Source organism: Triturus cristatus, chromosome 3_1, assembly GCF_964204655.1.
Source record: "Triturus cristatus chromosome 3_1, aTriCri1.1, whole genome shotgun sequence".
Taxonomy (NCBI): domain Eukaryota; kingdom Metazoa; phylum Chordata; class Amphibia; order Caudata; family Salamandridae; genus Triturus; species Triturus cristatus.
The window spans coordinates 816,835,035-816,853,884 of NC_140583.1; the positions used below are offsets into that span (position 1 = coordinate 816,835,035).

General features: G+C 46.3%; 1 protein-coding gene across 1 annotated transcript in view; it reads left to right on the top strand.

Moving 5' to 3' along the window:
* Window positions 1-18,850, top strand: part of LOC146861101 (lanosterol synthase-like) — a 182,984-nt gene that overhangs the window by 156,766 nt on the left and 7,368 nt on the right. The window contains exon 21 of the mRNA XM_085645160.1: window positions 17,059-17,137. Within this exon, the coding sequence (XP_085501286.1) occupies window positions 17,059-17,137 (79 nt within the window). The remainder of the gene's footprint in view (window positions 1-17,058; window positions 17,138-18,850) is intronic.

An 18,850-nucleotide genomic window follows, 5' to 3' on the forward strand; every position in this document is an offset into this window, starting at 1 on the left:
AAGGAATGTCTGATTCTCTCAGTTTGTTCCAAAATTGTTTTATGACCTTTTACAACACTGTCCAGAAGTCCAGTGCCTGGACTCCAGATAACCTTTGAGAGAATCAGGCATGCCCTTTCTCAACCACACAGTGGATGGGGTTGAGAGTATTCTCCTGAAGCAGCCAGTGTTCCCACAAAAATACACACATCCTTTGGTGCCCATCCCTGGCGTTCCACTTGCATGAGATGATGCCTTGAACTTGAAGCTCCCCGTGGCTGCCATTCTCATTGAACTTTATGCTTGTTTACTTTATGACGAGTGAATGAATGAAATACATTTCTACAGCGCCAAACAGCTACTCCAAAAAGGAGCGTCCCGGCATCAGGCGATAGTTAGACGCAGTTAGAGAAGAGGGATCAGCCAACATTAGCTCTCTCTGAAAAGGTGGGTCTTCAGAAGGCTCTTAAAATAATTCTCTGATGTGGCGCGCGCATCTTATATGATCCAGTAAAAGATTCCAGAGCTTCGGGCCAAATAAAGAGAAGGACCGCCCACCTGCACTGGTCTTTTTAGGTCTCGCCTGACCCAGCGCATGCGCTGGTCTGGCGAGACATTTTGTGAGGGCTCCAAAAAGTGCTACCAGGCCAGCCTAGAGCTACAGTGCATGTGCGCGGGCGCGCGTGTCGCGCTTTACCGCGATTACTTTCACGGCCTCTTTGATGTTTGATCGCGATCACTTTCGGGGCCGCACAGCAGCTTTGATGTTCTCCGAGGCTTCAATAGATTGCAGCAGTTAAAACAAGCATTGGCATAGCCAATAGGTCTCGCTTTTGGGACCTTATAAGTGTTTAGTTATGCAACTGTTGCATGGCTAAACACTTATAAGGTCCCAAAGGCGAGACCTATTGGCTATGCCAATGCTTGTTAATCTTGGGAATGCAAAGCAGGTTATGGTTGGCTGACGTAAAACTCTGTAAGGCAGGTATCTTTTGATTTTGTCACAGATATACATTGGCTATTTCAGTTGAGTGGCCCTAAACGTTATTGTCAGGGCTTTGAACTTTATTCTTTGCTTGATGGGAAGTCAGTGGGAACTTATTAAACCATTCTGAATCGATTGCCCTTTTGAAATATTGAGCACCAGGCTAGCTGCAGCATTCTGAACTTGTTGCAATCTGTTTAACAATGCTTTGGGAAATCCCAAGACCAACACGTTGGAGTAATCAAGTCTAGATGTGATTAATGCATGAACAATGATCTTACTGGTGTGTTCTAGCAACAATTTTAGTGTTTCGTGGAGTTTTCAGTAGGGAAAAACAGACTTGGTGGTAGCAGTAACAAAAGGTGCAAAAGAGAGGGCATTGTCTAGCTTGACGTGCAATCAGTCCTTACCACACGCCCTCTTTATCAGACATAAAGTTATTACGTGTTTTCACAATAACAGTACAAATCAGTTGGCAGAAGAAATAGATTAGTCTCCTCTCATGGGTGGTTCTTTATTCATTAGGTGTCTTCCGTGCGATACACAACATCCAGCCAACACGTGTTTCGTCGCAACAAGGGAATGTAGTCCCGCGACTTTTTCAAGGCTGTGTTACAAAAGAAATTGAGAACCTATATAGTACATAACTTGAAAACATGTACTTAGTGGCAATGCCAAAGGAACGTGGTGGTGAAACTCAAGAACCGACTATCAACGGGTGAGCAAGTAGTCCATTGCAAAAAACACTAAGTATTGATACGTATAACATTTCTTATTTAAAGAAATCTTAGTATAAACATAACCTATATATGATTCTAATAGGACGGAGAGAGCTGGAAAACCGTGCTGAAGTGAGGAAATACGCTAAAAACCAAAGCTAATCATAATTGTGAGTGGCAAAAACCCACGTGAATAGTTTCGTGGTGTGATGTGGCTAGATTCAGTTCAATGTGTTTTAAGACCAGACGAGGTGCGTCTATATGTGTGCTCATGCGAAGATATTTTGTGTGCCATATATCAGTGAAGACAAACGTGAACGTGAAATTGAGAGTCATCCGGTCATAGCTACCTATTCTTTGCTTGGTAAAGTATTTCTGTAAAAATGATAAACATATCCTTATTTAGTTCTCGTAAAAGGGACTCAGAAAAACCAGAACCGAAAATAAATATGGGCAGTTATTGTTAAAGTAAAAAACACCTACTTATTAAGTGGTGATAATTCCAAACCACCTATGGTTTCAGTAGTAATGGCATCACTTTCTTCCTCAGTATTTGTTCATTGGTCAAGTTCAATAAAGTTATTTTCAGTACTGTGAAAAATAAGTTAAGCGAGTTAATTAACCTATATCACAAGCTATATACTAATTCTAACATCGTTGTACGGTGTGTTGTATTAGTAACGCAAGAGGCTGAGCTTGATTTAAAAACTCAGTCCTTATGTATGGATATGAATGGTTAGAGAGATATTGCAAACCGAAATACGGCTGTCCTAAAAGGTGACAGAAACGTCTTTCAAATATAGTAGCTATGTGTTAATTATGCGCATTTGTAAGCGCAGGCTCATGATAAAAAGATAAACCATCATTGGCTACTACTCAGTTATCAGTATGTATTCTTAAAGAATTCATCATCCCATTTCGAAAGTGGTGTTACACGTAAAGAAATGATTGTGTATATCCACATATAAAGTGCGGTGATGCGGAGTGTAAACAAGCCTTGGTCACTATCTATCTTCAATCTAAAGTGAACCTGTTATATTTTAAAATAGCGTAAACCCCCAATTAGTGTTTAAAAGGCTCTATTAATTCATCGTGACATGACTCGTGGCATGTCCGGAAACCCGACAAAAATAAGGGATAAGGTTTCTACATTGTCTTATCTGCTCACTGGGTAAATAATCCTGGTAAACTAAAAACGCGTAAGGAACGCATGCTACGCTTACCTTATTAGACTGTAAGACGAGCCGGAATCGTGCCCGTCGCTGGTTTCCCGTTCGAAGTGTTCGCATGCGAGTGGCTTACCTGGTGATTATGTTTCCAGTATAGGAACGTGAAGCGTAATCACGTGACTAGTTTCATTGCGTGCCTCTTCTCATGCAGTGAATAGAAAAGGGACTAAGGTGAAATGGCAAATACTGCGGCCATTTTAAAGCTATGCATTGTGTCCTAGAGTTAATGCTAATATCTATTATATAGATCTCTCCAGCTATTAGAAACAGTACAAGAGAATCGGAAATATAGAATAAAGCAAATAATTCAAACAGTGTGAAATAAAACGTATTGTAAAACATCTATACCATAAGTATCCATGTGTTAATTAACATCATGTGTTCCAAAACTGACAGAAAAGTTACAAATTGGAAAAAACATACAATTCTACCCTAATATATACATCAGCATATGAATGGCAATAAGGAACTTATTGAATAGGTCTGTTTATGCGGTAACTAGAATCTAAGTACTAGGGGTCTCACCTTCCTAGAAAGTAGTGTAGTTCATGGTCAATGTTAAGACCATGTTCCACACTGCGCATTTTTAGAATCCATTGAGCCTCTCTTTGCCTCAGTGTCAGTTCTCTGTTCCCTCCTCTGGGACTACTTGGGACATGCTCTATTCCATAGAATTTGAATGTGCGGTTACCTGTTTGTGCATGGCAAGTAGACATGTGCGCTGCTAGTGGGTATCTCATGTCTCCCTGTTTGATTGCTCTAGTGTGTTCCCCTATGCGGTCCCGCAAGGGTCTGATTGTGCTACCAATGTAGTATTTATCACATTTGCATTGTATTAAATATACTACAAATTTGGTTAGACAGTTGATGTTAGAGTTTATTTTGTATTTCCTTCCCCCTGGTCCCAAAAATTCAGTCTTACGATCATCCGCCCATTTGCACGAGCTACAATGACCGCATGTGTAGAAGCCACACGAATACTGGCTAAACCAATTAGTTGTGGTGATTGTTTTTGGGTAGCTAGGACTCAGTAGGTTCCTCAGTGAGACCCCCCTCCTGTATGTTATAGTGGGTTTGTCTGTAATGAACTCCCTAAGGGTATTGTCTGCCTTTAGTAAGTGCCAGTGTCTGTTGAGGCTCCTTTTTAAAACTACCGACCAATTGTTGTAACCGGTAATCAGTCTGATTTTTTGATCATTATCATCCTGTTTAGGTTTGTCCTTCAATGTTTCGAGTTGGGTCATTTTGTCTATTCTTTCTTCCGCTTTCTTCAGTAAAGGTTTACTGTAGCCCCTCCTTTTGAACCTGGTTAGTATTCCTTTTTTCTGTGTCTGAAATTCATCATCCCTACTACAATTACGCCTGGTTCTAGTCAGTTCTCCAAATGGGATAGAACGTATTTGGTGATAGGGATGTGCACTACTGCTTTGGGAAATCCCAAGACCAACACGTTGGAGTAATCAAGTCTAGATGTGATTAATGCATGAACAATGATCTTACTGGTGTGTTCTAGCAACAATTTTAGTGTTTCGTGGAGTTTTCAGTAGGGAAAAACAGACTTGGTGGTAGCAGTAACAAAAGGTGCAAAAGAGAGGGCATTGTCTAGCTTGACCCCCAAGTTTTTCACTGAGGTAGAGTATGCCAATGGAAGTCCCATTTCAGAAAAAAACACCTTCTTCTGCACCACCCTGGACACCGCGAAAAATAGACCCAAAGAACTATTCAACATCATCAGACAGCAAACGTCCAACCCCTCAGCTGCCCCTGGCCAGGCCTCCAAAGACCTATGCGACAACTTTGCCAACTTCTTTAAAGACAAAATCTCCAAGATTGAGCTCACACTTGACATCAACCCAAACCCCTCATGCAGTAACCCACCCCCAGAAACCAAAGCCAACACACGCAAACACCCCACGAATTCCTGGAAATCCTTCAACCCCATACCCGAAACCGCGATTCTCAAACTGATCGCCACCTCCAAACCCGCATCTCACGCACTCAACCCATTACCCACCCAACTGACTAAAAAGCTGCAACTCTCCATAGCTCCATTCTGGTGCAAGATCATAAACAGCTCCTTGAGTACTGGTGTCATTCCCGACTGCCTCAAAGTCGGCCAAGTCACACCTCTCCTGAAAAAACTCGGCCTTGACACCAACGATTTGAACAACTTCAGACCCGTTCCCAAACTCCCCCTCCTTGCTAAAATCCTTGAAAAACGCGTTCTTTTACAACTAACTCATCACATAGATAACTTCAACCTTCTAGATCCCCACCAATTGGGATTCAGAAAAGGCTATAGCACCGAGACCGCGACCCTAAATATCGTGGATGACATGCACAAATCTCTAGATACCGACAAATGCTGCCACTCATCCTCCTGGACTTATCGGCAGCCTTTTACACGGTGGATCACAATCTACTCATCAAGGCTCTGCAAGACAGAGTAGGTGCTGATGAGGTGGTTCTACAATGGTTCTCCTCCTTCTTACAAAACCGCTCCCAAAAGATAAAAATTAAAACCTTCACATCCGACTCACACCCCGTCAAAAGAGGTGTCCCACAAGGATCAGTGCTCTCCCCTCAACTGTTCAACATTTATATGGAACCCCTCACCTCCATACTTAAAAAAGCCAACATCACCTTCCACCTCTATGCAGACGACACCCAGATCTATCTGGAAACCTCCTCCTTAGAAGATATTCAGAGACGAAACAACACTCTCAAAGAAGTCCAACATTGGCTATCCATAAACCACCTCAAACTCAACCAAGACAAAACCGAAATCCTCTTCATCTCCAACAAAGAAGAAAATCCCCAAACCATGGAATGGCTTAAAGCAATCGATGCTCTCAACGGTAATCTCACTCCGGCCAACTCCATAAAATCACTAGGAATCACCCTAGTCCCAAAACTTGACAAGGACAGACACATCAAGAAATCTGCGAGTGCCTTCCTCAATCTGAAGCTTCTCAACAAAATAAAACCCTTCATCCCACCCAAAGACCTCAAACAAGCCACTCAATCCCTGGTGATATCTAGACTCGACTATGGAAATGCTATCCTCACCGGTACAGCGAAATCCCACCTAGCCCCCCTCAAAACTACTCTTAATGCAGCAGCCAGTCAGGAAATTTGAGCACATTGCACCTGCACTCAAATAACTAAAATGGCTTCCAGTAGAGATGCGTGCCATCTTCAGAACTGCCTGTCTCGTGCACAAAGCCCTCCACACAGGGAAACCGGAATATCTGGCTTCCAAACTCAAAAAGGCCGGCCAGACAAGGAACCTCAGGAGCTCCAACTCCATACTGCTCATCCCTGTGAAAACACGCAAAGAAAAAAACGCTGCACGATCCTTCGCTGGAAACGCACCCAAAATCTGGAACTCCATCCCAGCACACATTACGACTATCCCGTCCTTCGTAAAATTAAAAAAACTCCTAAAAGACCTCTTCCTCAACCGTGCCTTCCTGAACCGTTAACCCTAGCTGTAGGACACTTGCCGCCTTCCTGCAGCACCATGCCACTTTGTCACCATTATCTACCTCCTCCAAGTGCCACTACGCCCCTCCCCGCTCCCCCCTCCCTGTAAATGGTTCCACTCAAGACTGGGTGCGAGGCTCTCAGGACTGCCATGCCACATTTGTCGCACCTCATGCCGGGACTTTACCGAACCAATATGTATACCTATGCCTTATTTTGGGTCTCCTGCATCATAATCTGTTGTAAAGCGCTCCGATACCTTCGTGTCTGGCCAGTACTATATTAAACTCCTTAAATAAATAAAGTTAGTCAAATCCGGTATGAAAGAGGAGCCAAATATCAGGATTTCAGATTTGTCGAAGTTTAAGCAGACGGCTTCTGCATCCAACCTGCTACTGCAGATAGGCAAGCCTGAAAGTTGGCTGAGACTGAGGTGTCAAGGCGTTTAAAGGCAGACATTAACTAGGTATCATCGGCATAGAACACCACATTGAAACCCCAGTCTGAACAATATAGCAAGTGGATCCATATAGATAGAACGGTCTGGAAAATAGTGCCGTTCTTGTCCCCAGGCAGCCGGCAAACAGTGGTCACGGCTCTTGTAATGTCGAGGCTGGACTACTACAACAGTCTTTATTTAAATGTTCAGCAAAGATTCTTGAACAAACTTCAACTGCTGCAGAATGCAGCTGCCAGACTGCTTACTGGCACGTCCAGGTTTTCTCCCATATCTAAGGAAATAAAAAAACTGCACTGGCTCCCTGTAAAGAACCGAGTGTGTTTTAAAGCCCTCTGTTTGGTTTTTAAAGCTCTTCAAGGTACAGGACCAGACCATTTAAAACGGCAGTTCCATTTATACATACCAAAAAGAACACTTCGCTCACTGGGTGCCAAGTTGGTCTTAGTGCCACACACAAAAAGCTTGGTGGGTAGTAGAAGTTTTGTTCACTGTGCGGCAAAAGCCTGGAACGAATTGCCGTTTCACCTGAGAAATGCCACGGATCTTTTAACTTTTAGGAAAGGCTTAAAAACCTGGCCCTTTGCCCAATAAAACTTTTTCTTCAGTTTCTAGCCTTATGGAGATATAACTAGCGCCAGGACACCCCCGGGTAACCGCTGCGCTTTAAAAATATCATTAACATAACAAGCCAAGGCGGGTTTTGATAAACCCAGTCACTTCTAGGAATGCCGTCTGTGTGTTAAATCTGGATCTAATCCCAGATTGCGAGGGATGTTGCACATTGTTCGACTCAAGAACATTCATAATCGGTGGGGCGTGGCCTGCTGAGCAGCGAGATGGCCGATCTCTGAGTGAGCTCCGCCGGCCGGAACGAAATCCTGACTTTATCCTACACACCGGGGTGAGACAAATCCGCCCAAACCGGCAGTAAACGTGCAGGAGGGTGTGAGGCATCGGCGGAGGTACGCTGTTCCCGCCTTCCATCGGCCTGAAAGGTGTCTGGACCCGCGGAACCTGTAGGCGGTCCTAGCGGCAGCGCCTGCTGGAGTGCGATCGGGGTGAGCCACTACTCGAGCCCGAGGCGGGGGCTGGCGGTGAGGCCTGAGCTGGAACGGTGACGCGCTGCTGGTGGTCCCTACCTGGACGGCGCCTGCTGACGAGTGCCCCCCCCTCCCCCCGCGGGTGTTGGAGTGCGGTGGCAGGCTAGGGGCTGGCAGCATGATGAGCTGGGGCGTGCTACGAGGATAGATGGCAGATCGGAGCTCGGCGCGCCCATTACCGTCACTGGCGGCGTCAGATAAGTTGGTGGCCCTGGTGAAAGCTGGCTGTGGGGCATTTGCACTGTGCTCTTGAGGGCTGGGGAGCCTGCGTGTTGCCGGCGCTGGCCCCGCTGCGAGTACCAGGCTGGCAGACTTTGGAAGAGGGGGCCGCCATTTTGTGGATGATAATTGCAGCCGGCATGTGGAGGTGTGGAGACCTGTGAGCGGCGGGACGCTGGCACGCGGCTTCACGGTTTAAGTGAGCGCTATATGTGAGACGATTGATGCCCTGGTGGCGGGGGTGCGTACGGGCCAGGAGCTGTGACCGGGCGTCTCGGTGTTCCTTAATTGCTGGGTCGTTGCCCGCATTGCCTGAGTGCCGCGAGTGGCATGCTCCGCTGAGGCGCTGACGAAGTGTCTGGGGGCCTGGGCGGAGACACCGCCGTGTAGTTGGAGGTACGTGGGCTGAATAGCTGGAGGTGGCGAGCAAGAGAATAGGCGCTGCTGTGGCCCTGCCGGCTGGTTGGACCCTGCGGGAGGGTGCTGTGTGGTTGCCCCCCCCCCCCCCCCTGCGCTTAAGGAGGTTCGGCGGAAATCTGCTTGTGACTCGGCTACAAACTGAGTTCACCATGTGGAGATGCTCTGTGGTGACCTGGAGGGGACACTGGTGCCGAATGTAGGGACCCACAAGTGTAGACCTGCTGTCGTGAGTACTGCGGGGTGGTCGTAGCCCGGGCCTCCAGCCTCCACATTTGGGATCAGTTGGTGCGAGCGCTGGAGGTGGTGTGAGGGTGACCTGCTGTGACGCTTCGGACGAAGAGGGGGCCTCTGCAGCTGGTTCACGGCAGGATACGGAGGAGCTATCTTCATAATGGGTATACAGGATTCTAAGCAGCCGAAGCTGAACTTTGACCATAAGTGCTCCACGCGGCAGGTGGAATCGGAGCCGGAGTCCCAGGCGGCGGAAAGGCGCGACCTGGCCGCGGACGACCATGGTGAGGATTTACGCACACTTATGCTTGAGATGCGTTCCAGCCTACGGAATATTGACACTAAACTGGACAATCTCACCAGTCAATTAGACTCTGTGAAAACGCAGGTGGCGACGGATGAGACGCGGTTGGACATGCTTGAGGCTCGTCAATTGGAGTTTCATGAATTCCAGGTAGAAACGAAGGACCAGCTCCTGCATATGGACAAATTGTTGGGCATAATCCGTGCTAAGAACGAGGATTTAGAAGCGCGGTCCCGGCGCAATAATCTACGCATCACTGGTATTCCGGAGACCACTGCCATATCCAAAATGGAAACCTATGTAACTGAACTCCTACACGAACTGTTTGACCCTAGCCAATCAGCGGTTTTTGTGGTGGAGAGGGCGCACAGGTCGCTGGGTCAGAGGCCCCCTGTTGGAGCGCCGCCCCGGCCTATAATTGCGAGACTCTTGAACTATCAGGATCGTGATTTAATCCTTAAACTGGCCAGGGAAAGAGGAAACATCACGCATAAAGGCAATAATATCTCCTTCTACACTGACTTCACCCCGGCTGTCCAGGCTGCCCGCCAGGAATTTTTGCCGGCAAAGCGGGCTCTTCTGCAGGCGCAGATTCCGTACTCGCTCCTCTACCCAGCTAAGCTAAAGGTGTCCTTTGAGGGGTCTGCCCACATATTCACTGACGCTAAGGAGGCGATGAAGTTCGCCAAACATGTGGGAAGTAAATCCACAAAACGACCCCGCGGTGCGGCGGGGGCGGTGGATGGCAGGCTCAGTGACAATGATTAAACGAGGGTCCCGACTACTGTATCTAGAGGGAAACAACTCCTGTTTGTCTGCGGCCTCCTGTCAGATCTAGAGGGTTGTGCAACTGTGTGACCCTGTAATTCAATCATTGCTATTTACTATAATATGTTGTTCCCAATTACTAGGTTTTGGGCGGCTCGTATCCCCTGCAGATCTTCTGGCCAACCTGTTCCACACAGGGTAGTAGCTGGCACAGCTACACCCCCTCGGGAATGTTCCCTGGTTTACTCAATGTCTTTTTGGGGACAGTATGGGGGAGGGCTATTCTACGACCCGGTTGGGGGGTTGGAGTGGGTGGGGGTTGGATGGTTGGGTTTATTGTTTTATCGTTACCTGCCAGGATTTTTATTGTATGCTATTTGTGTTGTGTTCTCTGCGTACGAAATGGTCATTGTCAAAATGCTTCACTGCACTTTAAATAATGTGAGTGGGAAATGCCCAGGGTAGATAAAACATTGAACTGTCTTACCTGGAATGTTCGGGGGCTAAATGATCATAGGAAGGCAAGGTTGGTGCATGCATATTTGGTGCGGCATTGTGTGGATGTCTGCCTATTGCAGGAAACACACCTGAACACCGCCCCTGCCCAAAGACTGCGACACACTAGATGGGGGCACATTTATTCAGCTATCTATTCCAATTATGCCCGGGGGGTGGCGATACTGATCCGTCGTGGGTTGGACTGGCGGGAGGGCTCTGTTCAGTGTGACCTGGAGGGCAGATATGTTTTGGTTCAGGGCATTGTGTGTGGCGTTTCGGTGGTATTTGTGGCTGTATATGGTCCCAATGCTGATTCCCCAGCTTTTTTCCATAGGATTTGGGGGCAGGTGAAAGCCACTGGCTGCAGTACAATTATATGGGGGGGTGATTTCAATGCCATACTTGATGATAAAGCAGACAGAAAGGGGGTGGCTCGTACACTGAACCCGTTGGCAAGTTCCGCGTTGCGGGAAATACTGGTGGACGGCGCGCTGGTTGATGTGTGGCGGGGTAGGCATGAGAATCTGAGAGAGGGCACCTGTATATCGGCTCATGGCAGCGCGTGGTCCCGCCTGGACTTCTGGCTGGTGTCGCGAGACGTCGCCCTGTGGACTGTGCAGGTGGAGCATATGCCCCGCTCGTTGTCGGACCATGCCCCCTGCATGTTGAAATTACTAATCCCTGGTGGTCCGTTCCCGGCGTACTCGTGGCGGCTCCCGCCTCACGCCTTACTTGATGTTGCCTTTAAAGAGGAGATAAGGACGGATATCACTGACTATTTCGAGCACAATATGGGATCGGTCGACACTGAGGCATCTCTGTGGGAGGCCTTCAAGGTCGTCATTAGAGGCCAGTGCATTGCCCGGCAAGCGGGTGTGCTGAAGGCGATACGGGGTACCCTGGCAACGCTGGAAACCGATCTAAAAAAGCTCGAACGAACTTTCTTTGATACTGGTGCGTCGGAGGTGGCGGAACTGATAAACTAAATTATTGGCGTACGAAGAGGAGGCGATGCGGGAGGTTAAATTTCTAGGGAAATATGCGGAGGCAAGGCGTTATGGTGAGGGTGGGAGACCGGGGAAGGCCTTGGCCAATATGATAAGACCGCCGCGTCCCGCGACATATATTCATGAACTGCGCACGTTGGCTGGCGAGCTGATTCATGACAGAGGGGAAATTGTAGGAGCATTCTCTGAATTTTACTCCCACTTATATACCAACTCCCATGATACGTGTCCGGAGGGGCTTGAATCCTTTCTGGATTCCATTGCATTGGTGTGGTTCAATCATAAACACAGGGAATATATGGACCTTCCGATAGACGCTGGAGACGTGGTGCAGGTCATTAAGAGCTTACCGCCTGACAAGGCGCCGGGGCCTGATGGTCTGACAACGGCGTTCTATAAGGAGTACGTGGATGAGCTGTCGCCTAGGTTACTGGCAGTGTATGAGGAAGCCTTAGAAAAGGGGGTGTTGCCTGCTACCATGCGTGAGGCGCTGATCATCAAATAGCTGAAGCCGGATAAACCTGCTGCCGATCTGAACTCTTATTGGCCCCTATCTCTGATTAATGTAAATGTTAAGATCTTGGCTAAACTGCTCGCGAACCGGGTACAGCCCATGTTGCCATTGATTGCACTCCCCGACCAATCAGGATTTATACCGGGAAGAGCAACCTCCCATAACCTACGTACGATCTTCGCCGGATTGCATTAACTACACCCGGAGGTCAGGGCTGCGGTGGTGTTTTTGGATGCCACTAAGGCCTTCGATACACTTGAATGGCCCTATTTATTCAATATATTAGGAAGGATGGGTTTCAGCACACTGCTACTTAAGAAAATCCGCTTGCTCTACACTTTGCCCAAAGCCAGGGTGCGGGTGAATGGCCTGGTGTCTGAACCGTTCTCCATCTTGCGGGGCACTAGGCAGGGGTGTTCTCTTTCCCCGCTGCTGTTCGCTATAGCTATGGAACCGTTAGCTGCCAGAATCAGACAACATCATACAGCAAGGGGTATAGGCTTCAGTTCTAGAAATCTTCTCATATCGCTATACGCGGACGATGTGACCCTTTATCTAATCAATCCCGCGGACAACTTGGATCCCGTATTGCGGGAATTTGTCCGATTTGAGGGCCTCGCGGGCATTTCCATCAATTGGTCTAAGTCGGTCATCTTTCCCCTTACGGACAGCACCGCAGAGGTGTCTTCCGAATACCCCCTGCGCTGGGAGGCGGAGGAGGTCAAGTACTTGGGGATTTGGATCAGTCGGAGCCTTCAGGAGATCTGGAATCTTAACTATGGCAGGGCGATGATGTGGCTGAGTGAGAAGGTGAAGCTATGGACTTCCCTGCCCCTGTCTCTTACAGGGCGGATTGCGTTGACTAAAATGATTATACTACCCAAATTCCTTTATCTATTTGTCAATATACCTATACCGCTTACGTCGCACTTCTTTGCCACTCTAAGATCACACCTGGTAACGCTGGTATGGGCAGGCGGACAGGCTAGGGTAGCTTGGGACATACTAACGCTGCCATTGCGACAGGGAGGCCTGGGAGCCCCAGATATGAAGCTGTATGCCCTCTGTGCTCAGGCTCAGTTTCTGCATTTTTGGACCCACCCGACTCCTTTTCAGCCTCACGTGGCAGTGGAACGAGATGTGTTGGCGCCCCTTCCACTGAGCGTGGCGATATGTGCCACGGCGAGACGCCCTAGAGTAGATGTAGACACGGCGGGGACGCTGCAATGGGCATGGGAGGTGTTGGGTAGGAGGGCGAAGGTTCCACTACTGTATGCCCCCTCGCTCCCTCTGTTGAATAACCCGATGCTGCCCTGTGTTGCTGATGGGGTGGCCGGACAACTAGTTGAGAAGCTGCATCTTCGCACCTTTGCAGACCTCTTCCCCAATGGCAAGTTCATGTCCCCCCCGGCGCCGGAGGAGGGAGGTACGGTGCCCTTTTCCGAATTATTTTTGGATCATACACTACGAGTGGCATGCCGCGTACTCTCTGGAGACTTCCCTAACGCGCCGCCAGTCTTTACAGCCTTGGAGGCGGTGGTGAGCTCCCCGTCCCCCCGTAAGCTGGTAACTCGTAAATATCGCAATATGCAAACCATGGCACCGGTGGTGGCGCCTAAATCCATGCTGTATTGGAACGAGGAGCTCCAACCTGTGATATCTGAGGAACAGTGGGAATTCTGTTGTGGGCAGCTTACTGAGCTTTCGCCAAACTACAAGTTACGTCTAATACATTTTAAATACTTGCATAGGTTTTATAGAACCCCCATCAGCCTGCACAGAATGGGGCTTAAAGAGACAGATGAGTGTTGGAGATGTGGGTCTGCCTCAGCTTCTTTTCTACATATAGCATGGTCCTGCCCGAAATTGGCAGGCTATTGGCCTCAGGTTTTTACATTGGTAAACCAGATTATGGATCGCTCGGACGTCCCTTCGCCTCCGCTTGGGCTACTAGGATATGTTAGAGACACTCCGCCAACATCGCGCAACCTGCATGCGTTGCTTCTATTGTTTGCTAAGCGACAAGTGGCGATCCATTGGGGTAGACGGAGGGTGCCCACAGTGAAAGGCTGGCTGGCGGATGTAACGTATGGGTACACGCAATTGAACACGTTCTGGGAGTTGCTGCCGGCTGCATCCCGGCCTCGCGACATCTGGGATCCATTTGTGAGCTGGGCTCGGGAACATCAGAGCAGGGAATCGGAGGGTGATATTTTGAGTGAATGATCCCTAGGAGGTGGGTGGTGGTAGGGAAACGTCGCATACGGCAAGATGGCGCATTCTTTCATCATGCCCCTGGGGCAATACCTGCAACACTGTAACAGCTTTGAATATTACTCATGTCTTCCTCCACAGTTGTTCTCTTTGGGCGCTGAAGCCGTGTGATTTGGCCCCCTGGTCTCCTGTATCCAGTCTACTTGATTGTAATCCCTATTTTGATATTGACATGATGACTATTGCAATATGTTCTTTTCTGTATGACACCTAGTAGCATACTGTATGTGGCGCTATTATAATGCTGACTGGCAGGTTTTTGTTGGTTGTATTTTTTTTTGTTGTTAACATTGCAAAAATGCTAAATAAAAAAAAAAAAAAAAAAAAAACATTCATAATCTGGTGATTAACTGCAGATTCCAGCATCTTCCCACAAGTAGGAAGAAGTGAGATCGGTCTGTGGCTGGCAGCGCATGTGGAATGCAGATCAGGTTTTTTTAAAGTGGAAGGACAAGCGCCTCCTTCCAACACTTAGTCACTAAACCTGATTCAGGGAGAGGTTAAAAAGAGCATTAATCTGCGGATTCAATGACTGAAAAGACCTTTTGAAAATACGAGGCGGGCAGAGGTCCAGCAGCCAGCCAGAATTAACTTTTAGAATCAGGCTTCTAAGGAGATCTTTTCAAAAGAGAACATTGGACCGTATGACGTATAGGAGGTTGGTCAAGGGGTGACCAGCCCTGTGTCTTTGGTGTAGATATTAAACACCTTGTTGTGAAAATACCTGATAAATTATCAACAAATTCCTCTGAAGCAGGTGCAGATTGAATTTGTACCGAAGGTTTTCTCAAGGAATTAACAATTTTAAATATTTTGCGAGGTACTTTTTCTGCCTCGTTGATTTGTGTGGTGAATTGAAAAGCTTTGGCTTTTTTATATTTTTTTCTGAACTGTTTGAGACCGCTTTTATACCCGAGTTTATCTTCCTCCAAGAAGTTGTTTGCCATTTCCTCTCCAGGGCGTTGCACTTTTATTTTACAACTTTAAGTGAAGCAGAGAACCTTCTGTTTTTGCTCACTGTCAGAGGTATTAAATCGTCAAGAGTAGTCTTAAAGTTCTAATTAAAGGAAGATACTTAAATACATTTGTGTGTCTGGAATTGAGATGATTTTACTTATATTTTTTATTTGTTATATTTGTTTTTGGGATATGGGAAAACAAAGATGTGCTTTCTCTACTATCTTTGATCCTAGAAAACTTGACATGCACTTTTAGGAATATTGATAGACAATTCCTAGGTGTCCTTCATTTTCCTCTGCTAATAAACCACCTTTCATACACGCAATGAGATTGAGAGGGTGAATATAAACGCACATTAAACCAACTAGAACCACCGCTTCGGACGTATCTTTTCCATTGAGCTCCCAGTTATTGTACGCATTGCTCATTTGAGACAAATTCTAGCACAAAGGCCGCCCTTCATGGAATTCTAACAAGCAGTAACTCTTACAGAAAGTTTCTTTAAGAATTGCAATTGCTCACATGAAGGAAACTAGTAAAATAACATCAACAGAACTTACTTGTGGAAACGTATTTGGCCTCTGTATCTCCTTAAATTTCAAAGTGGATGGCACAGAGCACATTAAGAATAAGGATATTTGCGCTCTGTGGTAAAATTAGGGGATGGGCTTGGTTCTTGCGAACGTGAGTGATTGCTTACTGTAACATTATTTATTGGCTTGGGAATATAGCTCGTCTCCTTGTTGTTCAGATGTTGCGTTCAGAGTAAATGCAAAGGTCTGCTGGATCACCCTCAGTAGAAGCTCCATACATGCCTTGATCACCAAACAATCGATTTCAGTATATATAAATATCAGTACAAAGACTGACTGCCAGAAACACACATAGAAAACAAAAAGATACAAATGGAAACAGACACACAGACACTGAAGTAGAACAACCCATGCAAAAATAGATGTGAAAAGATTTGTATAAATTGACTTTTTGTTAGATTTTAGCACAGTACATCATACTTCCTTTTTTGATGCATTTTAAAATGTCTTAACTCATTGGATCACATCATGTTTAATATCTTTTTAATTGTCTATATTTTGCTATGTATCTTTTATGATCTGTGATCGAAATAAAGATTTCTGAAACTGAAGATGTGAACATAGACACAAGTACGTCACAGTAAACCTTTTCATACAGCACTAAAAAGCCCATGTCCTACAGGTAATTTCTCTAATAGCTAGCTGCCGAGGCCAGGAAGAAGGCAGAGGAAAAATTCAGCTATAAAGAAAGAACATGTTCAGGGTTCCACATTTTAACCAGGAGGTTCCACCCCTTTTTCTGAATATGCCAGTGAGATGATGGCTTATTGTAGCCATTTCAGTGGGAGAGAAAGGGCAGCTCTCTTTGTGCGGAGTGGTAGACCTGCGCAGTGCCACTGATGAATCTGTGCACTGAAATCAATTTTTTGGCGATCAAGGCATGCATGTACGGAGCATCTATAGAGGGTGATCCACCAAAACTTAGCATTTACTCTGAATGCAACATCTGAACAATAGGGAGATTAGCTCTATTGCCAAGCCAATAAATAATGGACATGTTACAGTAAGCGATCACTGACTTTCGCAAGTACCATATATATATAAATATATATGCTCTTTTTGTCCTTGAGTGTGTGTATTTGTGTTTCTGGCCGTTAGTCTTTGTACTCATGATGTGTCTATATATTCTTTTTGTCCTTGAGTGTGCTTTTGTATCCCTGTTTTGTGTGATTATGTTGCTCTCTGTAGCACTTACCTTCCTGTGTGTACCTATGCGTGTCTGTGTTCTGTCATTTTGCGTGTCTGCTTTGCTAGTTTCTGGGTGTCTTTCATTGTTCCTGCTTATCTCTAAATCTCGCCACATGTTCGACAGGTTTCCAGATGTTGCAGTTCTTGAAAAAGGCATCCGAGTTTTGATTGATAGACAGCAAAGCAACGGAGACTGGCCTCAGGTAAGACAAAGTGACACCCGAGATTTCTTGCTGTACATCCAGAGTTGGAAGGCTTCTTCACTGTTACAGCTTGTAGGTGATGCAGGAGGTCTTGACATTTTAGAAAATGGGTTGATTTATAGACTGGAACTTGAAACGTGTAGTCATCCTCATGAGTTCCCTCCAGTGCAGAGAAGAAACCGTGTTCTTTCCCAGTTGTGCATCGCTAACCGTCGCCAGCCGTAGGCAGTTTGAGTGTTCCTTTGTTTCATAATGTTTGCTTGGGTTTTGAGACCAACTGTTTGATCATTCACTAGATAGTCCCTTTAATGATGGCTCTTTAGTGCCTTGTTAAGGAAAAATGCTGATTTTGGGAGCAGTTGAATTAACCTCTTCAGTGCCCATGACGAGATAGTCTCGTCATGGAGCACGGTTGCGCTGTGCCCATGACGAGACTATCTCGTCATGAACCCCGCCCGCTAATGTAACGCCCGGCACAGGGCGGGGAAAGGGCGTGGCACTGAAGGGGTTAAGAGATGAATTCCTCGGCCTGTTGAATTACCTTTGCAAATGGGGTTCTTGTTCCTCGTCAGAAATCATAAATCTTATAAAAGTCCACAAAAAGTAAACTACCTCTCTTCACCGATCCAGTTTCACTCATTGCGAGTGCCTTACAGCCAGTTAACACAGTCAGCAAGTGCCCTACATATATATATTGTCACACACACAAGTGTGATCCCACTGTTGACTAACTTAATATGTCACTCAGTATGAGTACTATCCCTCATCAACAATTAAATTTCACATCCCTCTTAAGGTCACTACTGCTCTTCAAACAAACACCTCATGCATAGCAAGTGGGCTACTTACTTCTCTAACTAAATATCACATTCACTCATTGAACTTTTTTTAAGCAATTAATCTTTGGCATTCATATTTACAGGTATGTGTCACATAGGGTAGATATACAGTACTTATTTGTAGTGTTAAGTTTTCTTAAAAAATGAACTCTTTATCCAATACACGGCAACCAACTGCCCCACTACAGCATTACTCATGAAAATATTTACATACAATCAAGCCATTTTATAGAGGGGTTCTTGTTAGGGTTTATCACTGTGTCTTTTTCACACTCTATTACCTGAGTTGTCGCTCCAATTCTCTTTGTTGCAATGTCTATAAGACAATAAAGTAAAGAATGCATTAGGAGACGCAATTGCTATTTGTTTCGTCATCAACCAAATATCACGCTTTGCCAGTGCGGCATACTTTGTAAAATGCTATGGTGAAATTCTATTAAAAATAAAAGTACAAACGATTGAGTGGAGTTGCTTGATTACTTAATTCTGCTCTCTCCTTAAAAACTTAGATTGGGCAAGGTTCCACACTTACTGCAAGTGCCCTACCCCTTTTATTCAGTCAAATATCACACTCCTCTGAAGTCCACTAAGCCTTGTCAGGTAGAGGTCAAACTACCCTCTATCCGAACCAAACATCGCACTCAGTCGGTTCAGTACCCCTCTTCACCACCCATATATTAAACTCTAGCAAAGGCACGACCTTCTTCCTTGACCAGATAATAAATGGATCTCTATTTGCTGTTTACTGTGCCCATTGCCATACCTGTTGGGCGTCCCTGGCATATTTTCTTGGCGCTTTTCTCCCCTGCCGCTGCCGCCGCATCTGCAACCTGCGCGGCCGCAGTGAGGACTACACCTCTCAGTCTCCTTCGCG